The sequence below is a fragment of the Cladophialophora yegresii genome (genome assembly GCF_000585515.1).
Source record: "Cladophialophora yegresii CBS 114405 chromosome Unknown aczIN-supercont1.3, whole genome shotgun sequence".
Lineage (NCBI taxonomy): Eukaryota > Fungi > Ascomycota > Eurotiomycetes > Chaetothyriales > Herpotrichiellaceae > Cladophialophora > Cladophialophora yegresii.
In genome coordinates this window covers 353,515-375,743 of record NW_006913047.1, presented here as the reverse complement: position 1 = coordinate 375,743, position 22,229 = coordinate 353,515, and the positions used below count along the sequence as shown (strand labels likewise).

Sequence of the window (22,229 nt, the reverse complement as noted above, 5' to 3'; positions counted from 1 at the left end):
GGTTAGCTGTCTCAGATACCGACGCGCATCGTCTCGCTCACGGATCGACACGAGGCTCTGAGATTCGAATAAACAATGGACGCCCCGCCGGGCATTTCGTCTCCCAAAAAACCAAAGAGCCCTCGCCGTCAATCGTCGAAGCAGTTCACGGCGAATGAGAGCCAGAACTCGCAGCCAACCTCTCTCCCATCGTCCCCTGCATTTCCGGCTCGACCGCTGCGCCAACTACACTCGGTACAAGAGAGCAAACAAGTGACAGGTTCAGGCACGTTTCTTGCCGAATCACCCAACATGGAGGATCACGACGACGTCGAGGATCCCCACGACCTATCACTGTCGAGGAACCACATCCTTCGCGCTTCTATGGTCGACAATCTGGTCCTCTCCCTGGATCATTTTTCTGGCGGTGCATTTGACGACCCGCCTTTTACTCCGCGCAGCAATAGCTATGACACGAGCGCAAGAGTTCGGGGACGGGGCAGAGGCCATACATTTTCTTCCTCAACCTCGTCGGAAAATGACGTTCAACACCTGAGGACTGCGCCGCAGCTCCCTCAGACCATGCCGCGAATACCACTACGAAGCAGTGTCCGATACCAGAAAGATTTGCAGAGGTTGCCTAGCATATTTGGTGAAGATGAAGATTCTACAAGGGTGAAGGTCTACGATGCACAAAGGGCCACGCAGCCCCGTCACCCGAGGAGGAGGAAGAATGTGTCTGGTGGCGGTAAAAGTGACCATAGCAGTAACTCATCAAGCATCGATCTCGGCCACTTGGCCAGCATGACAGGTCGACTCGGAGGCCCCGGGAACAGACGGTCAAGGAGCTTCGACTTCGGCTCTAGACAACGAGACGTGCGCACCGGCAAAACCGTTGTCAATGGCGATGGTCAAGCACCCACCCCAGTGATTTACCCTGGACCTGATGCTCACAAGGTTGAACCTGCCAGTCCCTTGGTCCGCAAGAACAGCACCAAATCATCCAAGAGTGCGTACGTGAAGAAGGGCCGGATGCCGGCAACAGCGCCGAATGCGCCCAGAACGGACTCTATCCCTCAACTGCCTTCCATGAAAAGCGTACCCAGCTTCCATGCCACAGAACACAAGCCTAGCATGGCCTCACTGGGCGAGCTCATTGCAGCACCTAGACCGGGATTTTTTCGTCGTGTCTTTGGATCGAGAAACCCTACCGTGGAGCCCCATTCAGGACCCAATCTTCTGACAAAATCATACCATGGGCGTGCCACTCCGGTGCCAGAAGACATCGCCCATCACCCTACTACACCGCCGGGGAAAACGCATCGGCCTGTCCGTCGGACGTCCACCGATGCTTCGGCGAACAAAGAGAACCTGCCAGTCCTGGCTAAAAAGTCTTCTACGTTCTTCCGTAGGAGGAAGAAGTCGATCTCTCACGCTGTGCCACCACCTCTGCCGTTAACCTTGAATGCAGAGGTACCGTTGGAAACCCAGCCTGTGGAGGGTACGAGCCCGGTTAGCAGCCTGAGAGCGTTCATGGGACCGTATCTGGTGAACCCTCCGACATCCGCAAAAGGCCATGGTCGACCTCATGGCCATGTCCGCACCAACTCTATGCAGGGTTTCTATACACCCAATCTCCCGCCGCCCGCGTTCAATCTGCCGAGTCAAGCTGGGTCCAGATCCAAGGCAGGTCACAGTCGAAAGGAGTCCCACAGTAGCATCAGGAGCAACAAGACGTTGAAATCGAACACCAAACAGACTTCCACTCTCGTCATACCGCACCAAGACTCCTTTTTCGCAGACAGTAGCAGTGCTGAGGAGCCAATGAAACGACCGTTCGATACCCCATCTGACCATGAGCGACGTGATCTGCACCTCAGACATAGTGTGAACGATCTCAAGCTTGCGCAAACAACCTCCGCAACCTCACTGCCGAGCCCGTTATCGAACTCCAGATCTGCGACTACGAGACAAGGATCATGGATATCTGACACTGTCTCGCCGACTTCATCCTTTATTGCACCAGTATCTAGCCCAGCGGACACGGACCCGGGCCCCAAATCCTTCTCTGCTCGACGACAGAACACCCTGGAGATCCCCCGAAAACCCGTGAAAGGCTCTCCAGCTGCTTCAATGTCTGATGTTGGGGAGGAATACAGATCGGCACCCAGCACGCCGTTAATCATCGAAATCCCCAATGTGGAACTCGTCGCGTCCGTGCCGTCCTTCAACTCCATGGCGCCCACTGATGCTCTGAGCGAGATTCCGGGCTACAAAACAAAAGCCCAAAACATATACGACCATACAGATGACGAAGTGGATGCGTCTGCTGCAGGAGCTTGGCTCGGAGACGCAGGGGTCGACAGAGACTATGTGCGAAAAGCGTTCATGGAGCTCTTCGATTGGAAAAATCAGGACATTCTTGACTCGCTTCGAGGACTGTGTGACAATATCACTATCAAAGGCGAGAGCCAAGTCATTGACCGTGTCCTAACTTCTTTTGCCCAGCGATGGTGTGAATGCAACCCTTCTCACAATTTCAAATCCAGTGGTAAGGCTTGCGAATTGCATGGCTCGTGGAAATTGCTAACTAGCAGTCAGATGTCGTGCATTCAATTGTGTATGCGCTCTTGTTGTTGAACACGGATCTCCATCTGGCGGACATTGTACAGAAGATGACGAAGGCCCAGTTCGTCCGCAACGCCATGAACACAATCAAGCGCGAAGTCCAGCAAATGGGAACTGATAAGAGCCAACCGGGCCCGAAACGTACGAACTCTTCATCGCATGATGATACAGCTAGTACGTCTTCCGACTCGAAGCGTCCAGCCGATCAATCAAGCCATCAAGAACCGCCACCCTCCGAGTCTTACGAATCAGCCACAGGTCTTGGAATCAACCGAGTCTGGGAAATGCAGATTGAATCTGTCCTGAGGTCCTTCTACATCTCCATTTCTCAAGAGCCTCTGCCTCTTTCTGGCGCTCAAATCGAGCCCAACCCCAGTGCCCATCTCAACCTTTCCAATAACTTCCTGACGATTGGGACGAACATGTTGCGCCGTACACCGAGCGTGCTCAGCAAAGCCCATTCCGACACCCATCGTGGCCGGTTTGCAGGGGAAAGCAAGTCCCTCGGGGCTCGGTTCGTATCGAAGGCAAGATCGCGACCACGGTTACCTTCAGCTCCTGGCTTCAATTCTAGTAAAACGAGCATCGACGAGTCGTCGGCTTGGAGTCCGTCATTGTCAAGCACATGGAGCAAAGTCTCGCTTGGGAAGACACTCACATCCATGTCGGTTGATTCGTTCGGCACGGAAGCTACTCATGCCGACTACCAGTCCTCGATCGGCTTTGCCAGCGCACTAAGCCAAGCCATCATTCGGGAAGACCAGTTGGATCTCCCTATCGAAGATGGACCGAAGGCTGGATCGCTGCTTGAGGACGAGTCGCTGGAGCTCTGCGGCGCGCCTTGGGCCAAAGAAGGTATCTTGAAGCACAAGTGTCACCTAGAGGGGGTCGATAAGAAGTCGAAGGATAGGAACTGGAACGACTGTTTTGCGGTCATCGAGAAGGGCTACATGAGGCTGTTCTCTTTCTCCATGACGGCCAAGTCTCTGCGCAACAAGGCTCGAGCTCCTAAGCCGGCGGTGGTTGGCGGAGGCAACTGGCAAGACAACGCCGAAGAGCTGTGGAAATTCACCCTCCGGCACACCATTGCCAGCTCACTGCCACCGCCCGGCTACTCCAAGGCGCGGCCCTATGTCTGGGCGCTCAGCCTGCCGACAGGAGCTGTCCACCTGTTCTCTGTTGGTACTCCCGATATTGTGAAGGAGTTCGTGTCAACAGCCAACTTTTGGAGTGCTAGACTCTCCAAGGAGCCGATGATGGGCGGCATTAGCAACATGGAGTACGGCTGGAGTGACAACGTTGTCAACCGGGCATTGGCCTCGCCAGAAATCAACGGCGGCCGTGCTGGAGTGGTGAGTCCTCGACCGAGTACTCAGATGTCAATGCGCAGCTCCATGGACCACGTCGGCGGTGTACGCGCGAAGCTACCGGGGGATAAGGTCCACATTAGTGACTGGTCGCCGCCGCAACAGTCCATGTTTGCTTCTCAGCTGATGGAAATGGATCAACTTCGTGCGCTTCAGGCGTATGTGGCGAACGTGGAAGAAGAGTTGCAAAAGCATAATGACCTACGAAGTCTGATGCTTCTCGCATACACGGCCAAGCACCCCAACGCGAACAAAGCCATGACCAACTGGGAGAAGAAGAGCAGTTACTTGCTGCGCGAGATTGTCAAGTTCCGCACGTACATTGACACACTACAAAGCGCCCACACCATGAAAGAGAAGATCTATTGTATGCGGAAAGAGGAGGAAGAGGCGCAAAGGAACGACGCGGACGCGCTGATGAGGACTGAGGCTGCAAATGCTTTGATGGGGGTGATCTGACATTGGCGTTGCAGTATCCTGTACAACTAGTAGACGACTTTGATGATTTACGATGAAGCCAACGAGCGAGCGAGAAGATGCACGTATAGTTACCGGGCTGTATAACATGGGGAACCGATGTCAGAGCTACCTAGGTACGATCAAATCACCTGTCGACGTATGCTTATCTATACGTGGTACTCCGTGCTGTAGCCAGTAGACTCCGGGCTGGAGCAGTGTGTGACAATGGTCGACGGCCGAGCCTCGCCAGCGTGCTCGCTTACGCTCCTGAAACACAAGGCGCCTTTCGAATGACTCAAATGACACGGCCTGTCTCGGCAAAATAGCCACAGTGGTGCTGGCCAGACAGAGTAGCCTCCCAGCCTCCGTTGACGGGTGCTTGACCGGGGCCCCTGCCCGATGTTATGGCCTGCGCCAAATCGGGCCTGGCGTCGAGCCTCTCGCGGAAGGGGCAACAGACTGGACAAAAGTGGTGAAAGTGAAGCACTGTGACGGCTCAGTGACTGAGACGAGTACTGAAGTGGCCCGGGTGCCAGTCTGACCTCGCTCGTCTATCACGACATACAGCCTCTGGTCGATCAACCTGGTTGTTGCTGTGTTGACAAGACGCGCAACTCGACGATTCGGTCATCGCGCGTGTCCCTCCACCTCGATGTCCGCGACACGAACTTCCGAAGGCTCGCATCAACTCGGCCAACCCCTGCGCACTGGGACGGGACAATAAGTGCATGTCTACCATGTCCTCGTCAATACTGAGCGACCGGCAGCGAAGCGAGCGGCGGTCATCGCGAGTACCGGGCGGATTTGACCAAGAGGAGGATGACGACGACGTGGCATCCGTTGAGAGCGGCCACGATGATTCGCACCACGCACAAGACAAGGACGAGCCATCCTCTCTCCTGCCCGCATTTGGAGATCCTAGCAGTCTGCTGCAGCCCATTGACGAGCACACCAATCTCGAATTGCCTGCAAACCGCACCTTCGACGAAAGTGAAATGAACAAGAAACTACAGGATCACGAGTCCAGCTTTCTGCCCGACCACTCCCCACTGGTTGAGCGGGACTCCCAGACTACGGGTGCAGACGATACGCACCTGTTCGGCGTTGTTAACGACAATGTCGCGGTGCGCAAGAAGCCAGTTCCCATTCAGATATCATACCCCTCTGAAGACACCGAGAACTATGTGGACGGAAGGCCAGGCCAGTCCCCCAAGACGCCGCCCGGGGGTTACAAGACGCCTGCTCCCGAACAGCAAGAGTTTCGTGACACGCGTGGGAGTGGCCGCTCGACGCCTCAACCAACATCCACCTCCGTGCTCGAGAGCATGTCCTCCTCTCCCACCGCCGCCGCCGCCGCCCGAACGCTCTCTCGCGTACAATCCTTTGCCACGATGGGCGGCTATGAAACGGCGAATGAGTCGGCAGATCGGTCCAAAAGGGGCAAGAACCCAACCAGCGCAGAGGGTGACCATGATGCCCCACCACGGAAGAACGAGACACATTATCTAGATGTACCAGACGCGGCCGACGGCCTGCAAGAGGGTGCCGAGAACAAATCTAAGCACCGACGGCCCGGGTATCTGCATAAAAGATCCTCCCAGGCCCGCTTGTCTTACGACTCTATGGCCAGCTCTAATACAGACGCTAGTGACGCAACCATTGGTGCCGATTTCGCTTTGCAGTCCGGCGGCGCGCTGCCTGACTCAACCGACCGTCGAAAAGCCCGGAACACAATCTCGAGGCAAGCTAGTCTGGGCAGCATGATGTCGGGCATCTCAGGCATGAGCGACGACGAACCTCGAGCCCAGAGACAGGTCAGCACGAGTGACTTGGGTACCTTGCAAGAAGAAAGTCCCAATTCGAACAAGGCTGGAGGATACAATACCCCTCGTGCTTCGGTCTACAACTTCAATATGCCCAGCGACACAGTCATCGCGAATAACGTTCGCGACCTGGAGGTACCGGGCACGTTTGCGCGTCAATATCGCCAAGAGCGAAGCATGTCGCCTGAGAAAAGCAACACAATCATTGGTCTGACACCAGGACCTAAGAGGGGTCTGACTCTGAAGGAACACAGAAGCACGGTGGAAAAGCTGGGCAAGGAGAACTTCGACCTGAAGATGAAGATCCACTTCCTGGATCAGGCGTTGCAGAAAAGGTCAGAAGACGGCATCAAGGAAATGATTACAGAAAACGTCCAGCTGAAGTCGGACCGACTACGCCTAGAAAAGGATAATCATAATCTACGGAAGCAGGTTCGGGATCTGCAGAAGAAACTCGACGAGACAAGCGATGCTCGGGATTCGCCCAATGCTGATCAAGGGTATGCGACTGACGAGGAAAGGAGTCCAACAGCAGAGGAAGAAGTTCTCTATCTCCGGGAGCGCGTTGAGATCACCGAAATCGAGATTGAGAAACTCCGCCAAGAGAACATTGCAAAAGAAACCGAGAAGCGGCGACTAGCGGAGATGGTAAAGAGCCTGGGCGATACGCGCGCTGCTGCGTCTGACGTAGGCTCGAGAGAGGAGCGCGATATGTGGAAGGACATGCTCGAAGCAGAGACCATCGCCCGCGAGCAGTCAGAGGAAGACAACAAGCGCCTTCGGGAAGAAGTCGCGAAACTCAGGAACGATACCTTCACATCCGGCAAATCTGGCTCACGCAAGATCAAAATTGGGGGCTCGGTTGTTTCGAGGTCTAGTAGTGTTGAAGCAACAACCGCCAAGGATGCAGAGATTGACAGATTGAGACATGAGGTCTCGGAGCTGCAGAAGATGATCGGCGCGCAGGCATCGACCTTGACTTCTCGAAACAAGGAGAAGGAGCGCTTGTACCAGGAGATTGAGGATCTCAAACTTGGGCGCATGGGTGGCCTGCGATCTGTGGCCGGTGACAGCATTCTTGATCGTTCGGCTTCCAGGGCCAGGTCTCATTCGCGTGCCAGCAACGGCACCAGAATGTCCCGGTTGAGCGATCAGGAACGGGAAACGCTCGAGACTCGAATCAACGAGCTACGTGACGAGGTATCTCAGCTGAAACTTGAAAATCAGGATCTTCAAAGTCAATTCGATGAGGCACTTGCTGAGCTGGACGCGGTCGATGCTCAAGCTCAAGCAGACGCAGATCAGTTTAACGAAGAGCTTGCCCTCCTTACGCAGGAGCGAGATAATGCTCTACGTGACGCCGAAGAACAGGATCATGCTTTCCAACAACTGAAGGCTGAAGCTCAGGAAGAGATTGATGGTCTGGGAGATGAGCTCGATGCCAAGGTCAAGGAATGTTCGGAGCTTGAGGAGGAGCTCAAGGCACAGGTTGAGAATGTTCAGGCTTTGCAAGCCGAGATGCGATCGGCCGCCGAGGGTCTTGTGCGCCTCGAAGACGATGCACAGCAAAATTTGGCACGATATCAATCGGTCAAGGGCGAGCTCGACGATGCTAACCGCGAGCTGGAAAGCCTTGAAAAGACTCTCTCTGAAGCGGAGACCAAAGTACAACGCCTGACCGTCCAACAAGAGAGCAGTCATAATGAGATCGCCTTCCTCCGCGAAGAGCAAGACGCTGACAAGATCAAGATTGGCGACCTGGAGTCCCTGCTCAAGAAAGTCCACCTTAACTTGGAATCGGAACGAGACAAGAGTAGAGAACTTGAACGTCGGATCAACGAGGAACGTACACAACGCGACGCGGTGGCAAGTCAGGAGAAGCAGGAAGTGCAGCGCGTTATCAATGACCTCAACCGTGAAGCCTCTGGAGCCAAGGACGACCTTCGGAAAGTGCGCAAAGCATTGTCTGTTCGTGATATCGAGGCCAAGTCGTACCAGGAGCGGCTTTCCGAGCTGGAGGAGAGCCTGCGGAATATCGTCGGTGACCCCAACAGTTCGAGGTCGAGCTTGATCAGCGCGGTGACCAAGATGCGGCGGGAGCTGGATCAGACTACCATGGATCTCCAGACTGTGCGGACGAGGCTAGAGCAGACGGAAAATCTGCTCCAGGATCGCGACGCCTTGCTCGAGTCCACGAGCCATGAATGCCGAAAGTTGGCCGACGCATATGAGCGTGAAAAGGCGGGTAGACGTCAAGACAAATTGGACTTTGAGAAGACCTACAAGGGCCATAACTCGACTACTCGTGCCTTGACATCGGCGTCTGCCAGAATTGCCGAGCTGGAAGGGCTGCGCCAGACCGACAGGAAGCGAATGACACAGATGGAGAATCAACTCAAAGAACAGTTGTCGGAGCGGAATCAAATCCTGCTGAACCTGTGGAAGAGGCTGTCGGCCATGTGTGGACCAGACTGGGCCCACAACAACAGTCTGATCAATGGCAACTTGCCCTCTCAGGAAGTCATTGGCAACATGCTCTTCTGGCCGGGCTTCAGTAGGAACTTGCTCTTGGCCGCCAAACAGGTCGAAGGCACTCTGTCCACGTTCCGAGACAAGATCAAGCGTGTGGAGCGTGAGCTGTATAAAGAGTACCAGGCTCTCGAGCAGACACTGGAGGTTCGAACTCGCAAGCTTGAGCGTATTGAGGAGAGCTGGGAACAGATGAAGATCAAGATGTCGGAAATGGAGACTCGAATGGACCACGGCCCTCGAACGCCCAAGTCAACCAGAACGCCCGAGATCAGCAAGCTCAAGGGCGAGAACAGGCTGCTGAAGGCCGAGCTTCAGCTTCTCCAGCAGCAACAAGCGCATCATAATTTACAACACAGGCGTGACAGGAACGAGAGTCGAGCATCCGGTTACTCAGCCAGCATCATGTCGAATGACGCACCAGGGCAGGTCGATGGAGCGGTGAATGGCAGTGCCGGTGTGCCGCCTCGCTCGTCGAGCATGAGGCGGAGTCGAGGCATGGAATTGCAGCGCCATCATTCCACAGGCATTGTGGAACATCTCGCCAGCATGGGTGGAGAGGTTGGCTCGCTCCGGTCTAACTCGATTTCAAGCCGACACTCGGGCTATGCGCAGCCTACGGACCGAGGCGGCCTCATGATCCCCGCCGGCCCGTTCAATGCACCGGCCAACGGCAACTTCTCGTTGCCGCCCCCACCGAGAGAGGCACCTCCGGCGCCACCGAGCACCGCTTCAGGCTCGGATATCGCGAGTATCACGGCAGGAAGCGGCGGTGGTGGCCAAGGACAAGAAAAATGGATCCATCGCTTGCGAGAGCTGGAACGACGGTTGAAAGCTGAGAGGGAAGCGCGACTGCTGGACCGAAGTGGCGCGCGAAAGCGTCTCGAAGAGCGCGATGCTGTGAACGAAGAGTTAAGGCGCGAACTAGAGAGGGAGAGGGTCAGAAAAGGCGATCTTGACGGGGCGGGGCCGCCGCCGCTGCAACTACCCCCAGCACCACCAGGGTACAACGAAGCAGATCACCAACACCTGGGCATGACGCCCGCAGAGCTTGAAGCGCAAGCACCAGGGCCAAATATTGGGGTCCCGAGGAAGCGCTAGATTCGCGTGGTGGGCATTCCTTGGAGATTGAAGCATTACTGGAATCCGCCCAAGCAGGCCGGGATGGTCGAGGCGGCGAAGGACAGTGAAGGTTGATACGCTTTGCCACTTGTTTTCCTGGAGCAAGTCTTGGGTTCGCGTTTCAGGCTGTATACAAGTGTATCAGTATAGGTCGGGGCCAGGACAAGGCTGGCTGGGCGAATCTGGGCTGGCTTTCGCAGGAGTAACAGTGCTATACTACCTACATAGTGCTGCAGCCTGATCGAGCCTGCCAGTGCACGCTCCGTCCAATGGACAATTCCGTAAAGTTGCGAGTATACCTGCTGCGTAGATGAGAGACGCTACCTAGGTACAGTACAGTCTTGCGGAGAATCGGGTCTAAAGCACACTTGCTAGCGTCTATAGTAATGAAAGGCATTCCAGCTGGGACTGACAACGCGGAATCCATAGTGGCTCGCAGTTGTCGAGCTTCGGCTTCCTAGACGCTCTTAGACGCCCATTCCGGCGCGCGGTGAGCGCGTCGGCTCCCACTTCGCTTACAGTACCCACCGCCCCCCTCGCGGCGTTGATCTCCCGAATCACCACCACTTTCTCACCGGTCCGTCACTTGTTCGTCACTCCCTCACGCCACCTTGATCGCAGGGCTGTACTCCGTACTCGCTGGTCTCCGTACTCGCCGGTCTTCGTACTCGCTGGTCTCCCACTCCCCTGCTCGCTTCGTCTCGCCTTCATGCTTGGTGCACTCTTTACGCGCAACCTCGAGGCTCTCAAGCGCCCGGCCACGGCCATGGACAGGGACATCGATGAGGCGGACGTTCAGGTCACGGCGGAGACTCACTTACAGGCCACGGCTACGGCTACGACGACAGGCGAGGCCTCCAGCGGGCAGTCCCAGCCCAAGGCTGCCAAAGCCAGTCCGGCCGCGGGCAGTGTGAGCACAGAAAACGACAATGATGAGGCTCAAGATAGCGACGGATCGGAAGAGCAGGACGGCGAGGAGCAAGATGACGAAGAGGACAGCGAGGATGATGTTGACAAGTGAGTGCTGCGCCCACCTTCACTGCACCTCATCAATTTGGAAGTCGTGGATCGGGTCCGGCCGATGTGCTAACGGCTACAACCACCAGCTTCACCACTTCCGCAATCGTCACCGTCCACGTCGGCCCCAAGCGCAAATGCTTCTACCTCCACCGCACCCTCATCTGCGAACGGTCCCCGTTCATGGAGAAATGCCTGTCGAAGAACCGATTCAGCGAAGGGGCCAAAAACGAACTATACCTGCCAGAGGATGATCCCAAGGCGTTTGCCATCGTGGTCGACTGGATTTACCGGGGGAAACTGCCGAGTCTGGTGTCTGGCGTAGGTGGCGTCAATGTGCTCGACATGACTTCCGCGTATTGCATGGCGGACAAGTTCGGCATGGAGGAGCTGCAAAACGGTATTATCGACGCCGTGAGAGCGAACCATCGTGCCGCCCCCCAACATCAACATCACATGCACCCTCATGGATACAACCACAACCACAGTCACTGCCAGATGGGCGGACACAGTAGCGGAAGCAGTAGTAGAGATGCCAGCCGACTGGGCCTGATCTCGTCTCTGACATCGGGACCATCAGCGGACAGAGACACCCCGCCGGCACCGACCTTGCCCGAGGCCATCCGACCGGACTATTCGGCCCTCGCGGTCTGTCATCTGACTGGTCCGCCCAAATCACCACTCAAGCGTTTCTTCATCGAGCATCTCGTGTACCACATGATGACATTCCCACGGTGGTATCACAACGACTTTACCCAAAACCACCCGTCTTCGTCAAGGATGGCTGGCACAGCGCCAGCAGACGATCCACGTGCCGTGCGCGATCGTGAGAATTTCGACAAACTCTTCGAGATGTCCGACTTGAGCCTGTCGATCATGCGGAAGATCTGGCAATGGCAGATCGAACGCTGGGGTGATCCGGCCCGTGATCGAGGATGTGCGTACCATGTGCACAGCAGCACCCAGTGCGAGTACAAGAAAGCTGGGCCTGCCTCTAGTTCCGGCACGTCTGGCAACAAACCAAGCGTCAGGGGGGGCCTGAGCAGTAACCCGAACCATTCGGCGACACTGTTGCAAGGGTTGGGATCGAATTCACGGGCGCAGGGGAACTGGATGGGCGGATCGAATGTGGCTACAGCAGGGTTAATCGGCGGCTGGCATCCAGGGGTTGGTTGGTAGGGCCATCCGACCGAGGGAGAGCAGGGAGGAAGACAGGAGGAGGAAGATGAAGCGGTTGTTTCCGAGACCTTGAATCGGGATGAGCTTGGAGGCTCGACAAGCAACGGAGAGCAAGGAAGACAGGTGGAGGAAGATGAAGTGGTTGAGTTCCAGACTATATATGCGGATGTGCTTCAGAACTTCTTCGGCTGGCTTGTCGATTCCGGGGTTGAAGATGCCTATGGTATTCTGGTTGAGTTGACGCACCTGTCACAAATCTGGAGCATATGATGCAGGAGCTTGCTGCTCTTGAGCTGAAGCAAGAAGCGAGAGCAGCAGCTCGGTCAGCCAAGATTGAAGCGCGCGAGCAGGATGCTGAAAGCTTGTTCTTGGAACGAATTGACCGAGATCTATCGGAGATATGCGGCGCAAATTTTTAGGATCGACGAGGAAGTCATTGCCACGTTTGAGCGGCAGAGGGTTGCTCTGTGGGGAATGGAGATGGACGCGACGCGAGCCAGGCTCGCCAACGATATTAACGAGGCAAGCGGAGAGAGGAATGCGCAAACATCGCTTGTTGATCGCGAGTAGGGAAGGAACTGCGCCATCTTCGACAGGTTGAAAGTGTTCAAGAGGAAATTTGACGACATGGATGAGGACGACTGAGCCCAGACGAAACCAGCGACGAGTCCAGCACAGCGCGGAGCTGAGACTCCGTCTTTGCCTTGTGCATCTGAAGCGCCGTCGATTCCCGTCCCCCCAACCGCGTTTGACGACATTCCGCGGAGAGGAATTTGTTTCTTACAACACAGTATCGTTACTTTCAGTCCCAGGTCAGCAAGGATCATGCAGTATAGCAGCACGTACGAGCGCAGGAGCTGGGGGTTTCTATTCAGTCTATAGGCACTTTTCGGTATGCGTCGTTCTGTATTGAGGGTAACGGCTTGACGACATGATGAAAGAAGTATTGACCATTGAGCCTCGACGTCTTACTCTGTTGCTTCGTGAATGGACCTCGACTTGCCTAGCTAGGGACGCGAGTAGGGCCCATCACTATAACCACGGCATCGGCCCCTACAAGTTCTGCGTCAACCCGAAGTAATCTACCTTTAGAGTCTCTCTTCGTGTGAGATCTGGCAAGCCTCGATAGGTACGGTCTTTTCGTTACCATATACAGAGTTCTCGGTACAGACCCTACGGCGGACGTTGTCGGTGTTCTCGTTGCCTGGTGCCCCTCTTCATTGCGCGAGTGTTCCATCTAATGTAGAATTGTACCACTCTCTCGTCTGTCCGTCCACCCAACCACCCACTCACTCACTCACGTGTACTGTGGTGCCGCGTCCATAATTAGATCGCACCTTGAGCCACGGCGAAGAAGCTAATCGCCACCTTCGTCGTCGGTTGTGGCGTTTCCTCTTCAGGCATACTGTAAGTAGAGATCCACGGGCGTCGCGCCAAGCAGACGGCGATGTACACAGTAATTACATCCTGTACTTTTTAAGGTTACGTTAGCATATCGCTATCCGCCCATCTGGGAGCCAGCTTCGGCCAGAGCTTTTATGCCCGACCTCCTTTCACTTCCTTGTTGCTCTCCGTTCAGGACACCACCGGGGGAGCTCAACAGTGCCGATGTGATTACTACAGTATATAACTTTTATATTTTATATTTTGTCTATCTAACGGTTAGGTTTCTGGTATGTATGCATATCTGTCCATGATCATGTCGGTCGTTCCGCGTCGTTGAGTAATTACCCGACAGACTGAGTGAGTGAGTGGTGGCGAGTCCAATCATTTTCACTCTTCTTGGAAATATCCCGTCTTGAGGATTGGGGTCTTGGGCAGCGGGTCTGGGCTGAGCGAACCGACCGGCGCGCAAGAGTACAAGTCCGGCAAGGGACTCGCGCCTGGAGGCGGAGGGCGACTTGTTGAAGCAAGGACAGGTTACCGGTACATACACAGAACCCAGCACTCCGCACGTCTAGAAGGGAGGCCGGATTGTCGGAACTTACCCGGGTCTCAGCACTCCGCGTATTGAAGGAAAGATATAATTATCGGGACATACACAGGACTCAGCCACCCCTACGTCTAGAAGGAAAGACAGCTTGTCGATACATACATACCTATATACACGGGACTCATCACTCGGCACGTCTAGAAGGAAGGACAAATTGTCGGTATACACACCGGACTCGCGCCAGCGCCCACTTTGTCCTGTGGCCAGGATCCGCCAGACCGGACGACATGTCATCCGGATTTGGCGAACGTACGCCTCTGCTCTGGCAGCCGAGCCAGAACCAGAACCAGAACCAGAATCCAGCCGTCCTTCGCGACGATGTGGCGGCAGTTGACCCCCACGCCCAGTTCTGCATGATGGTAGGCGTGCCGTCGTCAGAACCGACGCCCGACGGGCGCCGCTCGAAGGTCCCCGCGAAATCCCTCTACGGCCGGGCCACGCGCCAACTCGCCAACCAGCGCTGGACGTACTACGGCACGGCATCACTCTCCAACACCCTCCTCCTCAGCCAGGTGGTCCTGGGCGCGGCCCTCACAGCCCTCGGGGCCAGCGCGTCCAGCCACATCCTGATCACCGTGTTCGGCGCGCTCAACACCATCATCGCGGGCCTGGTCGCGTACCTGAAGAGTCGGGGCCAGCCCATGCGCGCGCGCATGTACCGCGACGATCTGGAGCGCGTGGTCGACGAGATCGAGAACAGCGAGGTCATGTGGTTGGGCATCTCCCGTGGGGTGCATGGGTATGAGGACATTGATACCGGTGGTGGGAGCGCCAATGGGAACGGCAGTAAGGACGCTGCTGGCGTTGTGACTGTCCGCAGCGAGGTCGCTAGGTTGACGAGGCTGTATGATCGCGCGGTGCGGAACAACACGGTGAATAATCCGGATATGTACATGACTGGGGCGGCCGAGGGCGGGTATTACAGCGGCAACGGAGGTGGCGCGGCTTTAAGAAGTCGTGTTGGTGGGCCGAATCCCGCAAGTGGCCCTGGCCCCGTGGGTATGGTTGCGCCTGTTGTGAGCCAGCCTGTTGCGGCGGCTCCTGCGGCTCCAGCGCCGGTGGTGCAGGAGGTGCATGATCCGGATGAGAGTCCCGCGACGGCACCGCCGAAGCCGAAGCCGAAGGAGGAGGACAAGAAAAGGGACACGGACGTGGAGGAGGTGCCGAAACAGGAGTCGAGCAAGGAAGATGGAATGGACGGCAAGGGAAAAGGGAAGGACGAGCAAGGAGAAACGCTGTCGAAGAGCCCGACTGTTGTGGACAAGCCGCAGGTTGAGGGAGCGGCGGCTGTACCAGACACAGCGGCACCTGCACCAGCAAACCAGGAACCAGACCGTGACCCTGATGCCGAACCGGCCAGTGATGTGAATGTCCCGTTGAAGAAGGTCGCTGGTGATACTGTGGAGGGGGAGGCTGAATAAGGACCACAGAACCGGGTAGAGACGTATACATCTGCGCGAGAGCCGAGGGAAGAGCAGAAGATAAAGAGGAGGAGGAGGACTGTACCTCGGAGCAAGGTGACAGACCAGAACTTTCGCGGATTGTATACATGGGGCCACACCATCATATCCCCGGCTGCAGTTGCAGCTACAACAAGCTAATTTGATGATAGAGAAGTGAAGCATCGGGAACTGAGGCAGCGAGAACGGAGACAGCGAGAACTGACGACACGAGGTGGACATGGCGATTATTCTCTGTTCAGCTCTATACTGAATGGCAGTTCGCGCGTATTTACATTACCTCAGTCGACCATTGTTCATCCCATCCTCTTGTCACCAAGTCTCACCAGCCTCACACCGATCCACTTGGCAGTCCGACTATACCACTCGGGTGCCCATTATACCCGTCCCTCCGTCAACCCCTCGAGTGCCTCGTCCTCAAGACGGGACCATACGCCTCGCGCCACTTCCGCGCAACCATCTCAGCAAATCCCACCCCCGCCTCCTTGATCTCGCTCGCTGGCTGGGACAGAATCTCCAGCGTCTTCTCCGTATATACACCCAGCTCCATCGGCGTGACCAGCTTGTCCAGCCGATTCGCGGCGTCCAGATCCGTCCGCACATACGGCGGCGCGATCTCAATGACGTTGACGTTCGTGCCCGCAAGACTTTCTCGCAGTCCGACGAGGAAGGCATGCACGCCGGCCTTGGTCGGGCAGTAGACCGGGAATAAAGCCATGGGCACGAATCCCAGGCCCGAGGACGTGATCAAGAAATTGGCCTCCCGTTTGAGGGATAACAGATGGGGCACGAAATGGCGGGCCAAAACAATCGGCGCCGTCAGGTTCGTGTTCATCTCCGTGATGATCTTTTCGTCGGAGAAGGTGTCCAGCGACTTGAAGTCCCCTTGGTATTGGATGCCCGAGTTGACCCACACGGTGTCGATGTCCGGGTACTTGGTGAGGATGGTCTCAACGTGGCCTGCCAGTCCAGAAATGTCGCTGTTGTCCATGGTGTAGGTCTCGAGACCGGGCAGTTCTGCAGCCAGGGCGGCGAGCCGGGCTGAGCGGCGGCCGGTAGTAATCACTCGTTTGCCCATCTTGTGGAAACTCCGCGTGAAGGCCTCGCCTATTCCGCCGGTGCCGCCGAAGATGAGGATCGTGGACATGGAAGAGGTCATGTTGGGCGAAGTGAAGACATAGAGGGCGATGAAGATGCGAGTCTCCGGGTCAAAACCATCGGCGCAACCATTCTTATATCTTTTACCACTTCGCCTTCGCCTACCCTCCACAGCTGGTCAGCACGACAACGACCTCTTTGCCGAGGACTATCGTTGAAGAATAATGAGGATGTGACCCCATAACACCAGCTCTAGGTTTACCCGGAACAGCGATAGATGGAGATACCGGAGCGACCGACTCGCCCGTTTTGGCAATGGTTACGTCTGCTCCATACTGATCGACCCATCGGCGTGGCATGCTCAGAGCTAAACGGGGTTTATCCTGCTCGAGGCTGCCTCCGTTTATCTTGCACCTGCACGTGTCGGAGTTTGCAGGCGAAATGTTGGTGTTGGTAAGTCTACGCATTCACCTCATTCATCGTAGCTCGTCACGTTGGCGTCTTCCCAGTCTCTCGTTGACATTTGGAAAGCTGTGTGACTTTCCGTGTCTCGGGCGAAGTCGTCCGGATCGAACGCTCATCTAACGCCGCACGCTATGCTCGGGCCCTTCAAACGCGACCTCATGCGCCGTCAAAGTCATCGCCCGAAGTCGTTTGCTCGGTCGCGGCCATTGTCACGCATGGCTCGATTCTTGATCACGCACGAAGGACATCAAAGTCACTGGCATCAGCACGGATGATCTCTGTGTCAGAGATCACAGGCCGGTACGATGCCAGATAGAGGTCCATTGTCACTCATCATGCCCCCTGAGATATATGGCCATGGTCCTGCCCAAGTCGGCTCAACCGCGTTGCCCAGTACGGGGTAGTATGCAGAAGTCCACCAAATTATATTTCGGCAGCTTACCACGGCCACGGACACGATCACGATACTGACAGAATGAGCATCTCCATACCGGGGGACTCGATCCTCAACATCACCCAAACCGCCATCAACGTGTTCCTGCAGTCCAAGCGAGACGACGGCCTCATCCAGGGCCTGACCTACTGGCAAGTCGCCAACGGCTACACCGCGATCGCCCTGCACGACACCTGGACCAACATGACGACCCACGCCGACACCCTCGACGAGCTGATCGGCAAAGTGGCCACAACCCAACTCGACTGCATCAACGACATGAACGACGACTCGATGTGGTGGGCCATCTGTGCTTTCGACATGTTCGACCTGACTCACCAGCCTAAATACCTGGACATGTCCAAGGCCATATGGGAGCACATTAGCCACTACGTGATCCCAGTGGGCAAATACCACATCAACAACTTCGACATGGAGGGTGGGGTGATGTGGTCCAACAGGACGGCCGAGACACAAGTCAACGCCATCACCACGGCGCTGTACGCCGAACTGTCGGCCCGGTTATCAAGACTAAGCATCCAGACCGGCGAGCGCAAAAGCCACCGCATGTACCTGTCTCCGGCGATGACTTCCTTCTCGTGGATCCTGCGCGCCCTGTTCGACCAGCAGGAGTACGTCGTCTCCGACCACATCGACCTGCAATCCCACCAGATTTATAATTGGACATTCAGCTACACGACGGGCCAAGCCATCGCCGCGTCCCTCGCTATCTACAACGCCTGCCAGGATCTCGTCCACCCGCAGTCGCACCCCGCACCGTGCGAATCGTACCTGAATCTCGCATCCAAAATGGCAACCTCCGCCATGACGCGCGACACGTGGGTCGACGAGGCCTCCACGCTCACCGAAGCCGAAGCATACCCGGGCGTGGGTGGCCGCAGGAAGCAGGCCTACGAGAACGACGACGCCGTCGGCTTCAAGGCCATCCTCTTACGCAGCCTCGCCAAGCTGTATAGGGTCCTCCGCCTCCTCCGCCGCCGCGACGGGCTGGCTGGAGACATAAACACAGACATGCAGAACCGGCTCCGCGCGTTTATCCACCACCAGTACCGAAGCTTGCGGGACAACGACACGAATGGTAAAGGCCAGTATGGACCGTGGTGGGCTGGTCCCTGGGATCTGCCGACTAGTCACAGTCAGCTCGCTGCGCTGGATGTCATGGCTGCGATTCATGCGTGCGAAGAGTGAGTGAGGAGGGAGGCGGCGAAGACGCATCAGTAGCAATAGCAGCAAACACGAGCACGAGCACGAGCGCGAACTCATGCCGAAGCATTCCTCTGGACACCAGACAATGCACGCTGTGTACTTAATTACCCCGCCGGTTTCAGACTTGATAACGTTCACAAGTGCTGTTCACATGATGTACCTACGCTGTCGACTACGCGGGCAGTGTAGGTAACTACCAAGGTCGGGGCGGGTTGTTACTCCTAATCCGTCGCAGCAGACTTCCGGATACGGGTTGAGGAAGTAACGTCGATTTGCAGCCGTGGATATACGATGGCAGACTCGAACTCCTTGGTAACAGCCACGCCACCCTTGCTCGGGCTTGCGCTTACCTTCCGCCGGCGCCGTCTAGCCAGGAAAGCTCTGCCCTTGGTCCGTACCTTAGTGAACTAGTGATAGTGACAGTCGACAATTAATGTAGCTCAAACACGCACGCTGAATGATAAAGACTGATTTCATGGGGTGATGCAAGCATGGAACCTTTATTCGTCTGGTAATCTCCCGAGCACATCTGACGCCGCCTTCCGGAACTTGACTCTCGGAGCTTGATAATCGGCAGTGTATGTACAGTCCAGAAGTGACCCAGAGAAGCGGATCGCTCAACCGTTCCATGGACATCGTTGCCAGGGCTTTCTTTTCTCTCCACTCCTGCTATTCGTTCGAAACCCTCTCTAGAGCTTCTGCTTCTTCCTCCATGCCGACCCTCACAGGTACTCCTCCTCGGTCCCTCTCACATCCCATGAACGCCCTCTCCGCGAGGTTGACGAAGGTCCGAGCCACACAGCCTAGGCTGGGAGCTTTCCAATGGCAAGATTTGACTTGCATCGGACTCGAGGTGTGCGCTTGTGGCTTGTTAGTTGACTTGCCTTTGGTCTGATTGTGGCTCTAAGCCGACGTGGTGTTGATGTTGTTCGCGCGGAAGAAGGAAAATGAAAAACTCTCCTCTCCCACACTCGTACAACGAATTTCTCTCCTCATCACCGACTCCTTCACTTCCTCACCTATCTCCGTCTCTTTTCCACAACGACAGTCCTCCTCTTCTCCTCGTGGTGGCCGCTGCTCTTCGACTTGGGAGCCGCAGCAGCTTTCCTCTCCGCCTCCCTGCGAGCGCGTGCACGCTGTTCCCTCTCATCTTCACTCGACTCTTCCGAACTGTCATGCGAATCGCACTCCGAGGAGCTGGAGCTCCAACCTCCACATCGCTTGCCGCCACAGTCGAGCTTGACGCGTTGGCCTGAGCGGGTGACGCCGTAGCGTTCGCAGCGGCAGCTGTGGTCGCTCACGGAAGACATGCTTGAGGGCGAGGAGCGGGAGAAGGCGGTGCCAGAGGAGGCGCTGCTGTCGGATAGCTCAGATGGCGAGGCAGATGACTCAGAGATGCGATAGCCAGCGAAACGTTCTTCGAGGTCATCCACAGGGGATGCCTCGTAGTCGGCTTCACGGAGTTGACGGGAGGCGTAGGGCTTGCTTGGCTTGGGGTGTTGGATCTTGCCAGGGGAAAGGGCACGGCCCTGGGGAACTTCTCGGCTGTGGCGGGAGGTGGCCACGTCAGTCTTGACGGTAGGTCGCGAGGGCTTGCTGTCTTTGTCGCCGCCCGGAACGTCGATGATGTTGAGCTTGCGGCCAGTGGTCTTTTCGGTCACGAACTCCTTGGCGGGATCGTGGGAGACGTGATAGCCATCGACGATGTAGTAGTACCAGTAGCGGGAGCCGAGCTTCAAGGCATTCGAACCTGAGAAGCGAAAGTTGCCTTTCCAGGAACCGGGCTTGGCGGCGGGATCCTTCACCTCGGACAAGGGGAGTTGAGCCTTGTAGTTGTCCCATGAACCGAGCAAGTGGACGGTGCGGACGTTCGGAGAGGTACGAAGGGTGAATGAGAGCTGGACAGCGGGTGACGACATTTTGTTGGTTTTTGATTTTTGACTTGGGTTTTGAGACGATTAGGTATGTCTGTGAGTTGAGTCAGTTCTGGAGTCAAAGATGGTGCTTGATACATGGGAAAGACCCACGTGCACTCAAGAAAAGCGGCGTCGTTGAGACTTTTGGGTTCGTGTAAATGCGTGAGGTATCGTTAGGCTGCTGTAGAGCTGTAGGTCGTAAAGAACAGTGGCGTCGATTAAAACAGATAGTGATGCTTCGCAGATGCTGAAAAAAAGGTTCGATGTATGCAGATCAAGGAGAACCAAGATCAATGTCCACGTGTGGGTTGGTGATTGCTGTATAGATCCAAGATCGTGAACGGGCAGAGCTTCCGGCACAGATACGGGTATCTTGGAAGGTTTGAGAAAGATGCGATTAGAATGTGCTAGGATTGACCGGCAATCGTGACGACACAGCGTGGATTGTTGATAGAGGTAGTGACACTTGATGCTGAAGCAAAGAAGATGTCGACTGTTGTTGAGCCGTGGTGGGCGCGGCTTGTAAGTCTCGACGGTTGAACACTACTTTCGAAGTAGTCTTGGGATCTTCGATTAGCTGTGGTTGAATCGACCGAGGGAGGACCAATGAAAGTTGTTGACAACAACGAGAACTGATGCTTGACAAAGATTAAGTTGTTGAAAGGGCACAGCAAGGCAGGCCTGCGGTTTGTTGGACAGCGAGAGCTATTAGGTATGGGCTGGAAAGAATGATCGTTGACCGGCAACGATGATGGTTTCCTTCAGAGTGATTGATGAAAAGCCTTCTTCGTAAGGTCTGCAAAGATGGTGTTGGAGTCGGAGATGCAGCAAGTATGAGCACAGCTCGTAGTGCCGCAGGTCGTCGGAGGTTGGTGGTTGATATTGAAATTATCGATCGACTGTAAGTTGACGTCGTTGACAAGATCAATAGTGTACCAGACACTATCTCTTTGCAGAATTAGGAGTAACAAACAAAAAAAGAATCTTCAGGAATAGCTCTCAAACCGCACGACCAGAATTAACAAGACTTGCTTGCGTGAGGGAAGAAAGGAAAGCAGACGCAAGAACGGGAAGGGGATGGCAATATTTAGATACGGCAGCATGGTGGAGAGGTCGCCATAGGCATGACCGGTGTGGTCGCAGGCAATAGTGTCGACAGTCGTCTCTTCATTGCTCGGGTTGGCCACATGGAAGATGTGTGTGATGCCGCCACGCAGAAGGACAAGTAGGATGCGAGGCAAGGCCAGTGAGATGCAAGAAATCGAGGTGAGGGGAGAGTGAGGGCGCTTAGAGCGACCAGTTCTCACCAGGAACGATCGATGCGCTATCCACATATGGGATGGTGCAAGTTGGAGATGGAGGGGCCTGCGAAGCTGGGCGGTTATGCAGGTGCTGATTGGAGTGACGCTCTCCCGGCTCTGCCAATCACTCCATCGTCGATGCACCTAAAGATAGACGGCACTCGGCACGGCGGTCGTCCTGCCTCTTCCATCATCCGTCGTCCACTACCTCAGTACCGGTAACCCATCATCTC

General features: G+C 55.8%; 7 protein-coding genes across 7 annotated transcripts; 5 read left to right on the top strand and 2 right to left on the bottom strand.

The window, feature by feature from the left end:
• Positions 1-291: 291 nt before the first annotated feature.
• On the top strand, positions 292-4,433 carry A1O7_03830 (uncharacterized protein; the record flags this gene model as incomplete). The annotated part of the gene is made up of 2 exons (XM_007757847.1): positions 292-2,530; positions 2,581-4,433. The coding sequence occupies 2 exons, from the start codon at positions 292-294 to the stop codon at positions 4,431-4,433; spliced, it is 4,092 nt and encodes a 1,363-aa protein (XP_007756037.1).
• A 737-nt stretch (positions 4,434-5,170) lies between these two features.
• A1O7_03829 (uncharacterized protein) lies at positions 5,171-9,886 on the top strand (the record flags this gene model as incomplete). The annotated part of the gene is made up of 1 exon (XM_007757846.1): positions 5,171-9,886. One exon carries the CDS (start codon positions 5,171-5,173, stop codon positions 9,884-9,886), a length of 4,716 nt encoding a protein of 1,571 aa, XP_007756036.1.
• Positions 9,887-10,616: 730 nt separating this feature from the next.
• A1O7_03828 (uncharacterized protein) lies at positions 10,617-12,103 on the top strand (the record flags this gene model as incomplete). The annotated part of the gene is made up of 2 exons (XM_007757845.1): positions 10,617-10,924; positions 11,014-12,103. The coding sequence occupies 2 exons, from the start codon at positions 10,617-10,619 to the stop codon at positions 12,101-12,103; spliced, it is 1,398 nt and encodes a 465-aa protein (XP_007756035.1).
• Positions 12,104-14,323: 2,220 nt separating this feature from the next.
• On the top strand, positions 14,324-15,517 carry A1O7_03827 (uncharacterized protein; the record flags this gene model as incomplete). Its single annotated transcript, XM_007757844.1, has 1 exon — positions 14,324-15,517. The coding sequence occupies one exon, from the start codon at positions 14,324-14,326 to the stop codon at positions 15,515-15,517; it is 1,194 nt and encodes a 397-aa protein (XP_007756034.1).
• A 433-nt stretch (positions 15,518-15,950) lies between these two features.
• A1O7_03826 (uncharacterized protein) lies at positions 15,951-16,715 on the bottom strand (the record flags this gene model as incomplete). The annotated part of the gene is made up of 1 exon (XM_007757843.1): positions 15,951-16,715. The coding sequence occupies one exon, from the start codon at positions 16,713-16,715 to the stop codon at positions 15,951-15,953; it is 765 nt and encodes a 254-aa protein (XP_007756033.1).
• Positions 16,716-17,594: 879 nt separating this feature from the next.
• On the top strand, positions 17,595-18,761 carry A1O7_03825 (uncharacterized protein; the record flags this gene model as incomplete). Its single annotated transcript, XM_007757842.1, has 1 exon — positions 17,595-18,761. The coding sequence occupies one exon, from the start codon at positions 17,595-17,597 to the stop codon at positions 18,759-18,761; it is 1,167 nt and encodes a 388-aa protein (XP_007756032.1).
• A 1,037-nt stretch (positions 18,762-19,798) lies between these two features.
• On the bottom strand, positions 19,799-20,698 carry A1O7_03824 (uncharacterized protein; the record flags this gene model as incomplete). Its single annotated transcript, XM_007757841.1, has 1 exon — positions 19,799-20,698. The coding sequence occupies one exon, from the start codon at positions 20,696-20,698 to the stop codon at positions 19,799-19,801; it is 900 nt and encodes a 299-aa protein (XP_007756031.1).
• Positions 20,699-22,229: the final 1,531 nt, after the last annotated feature.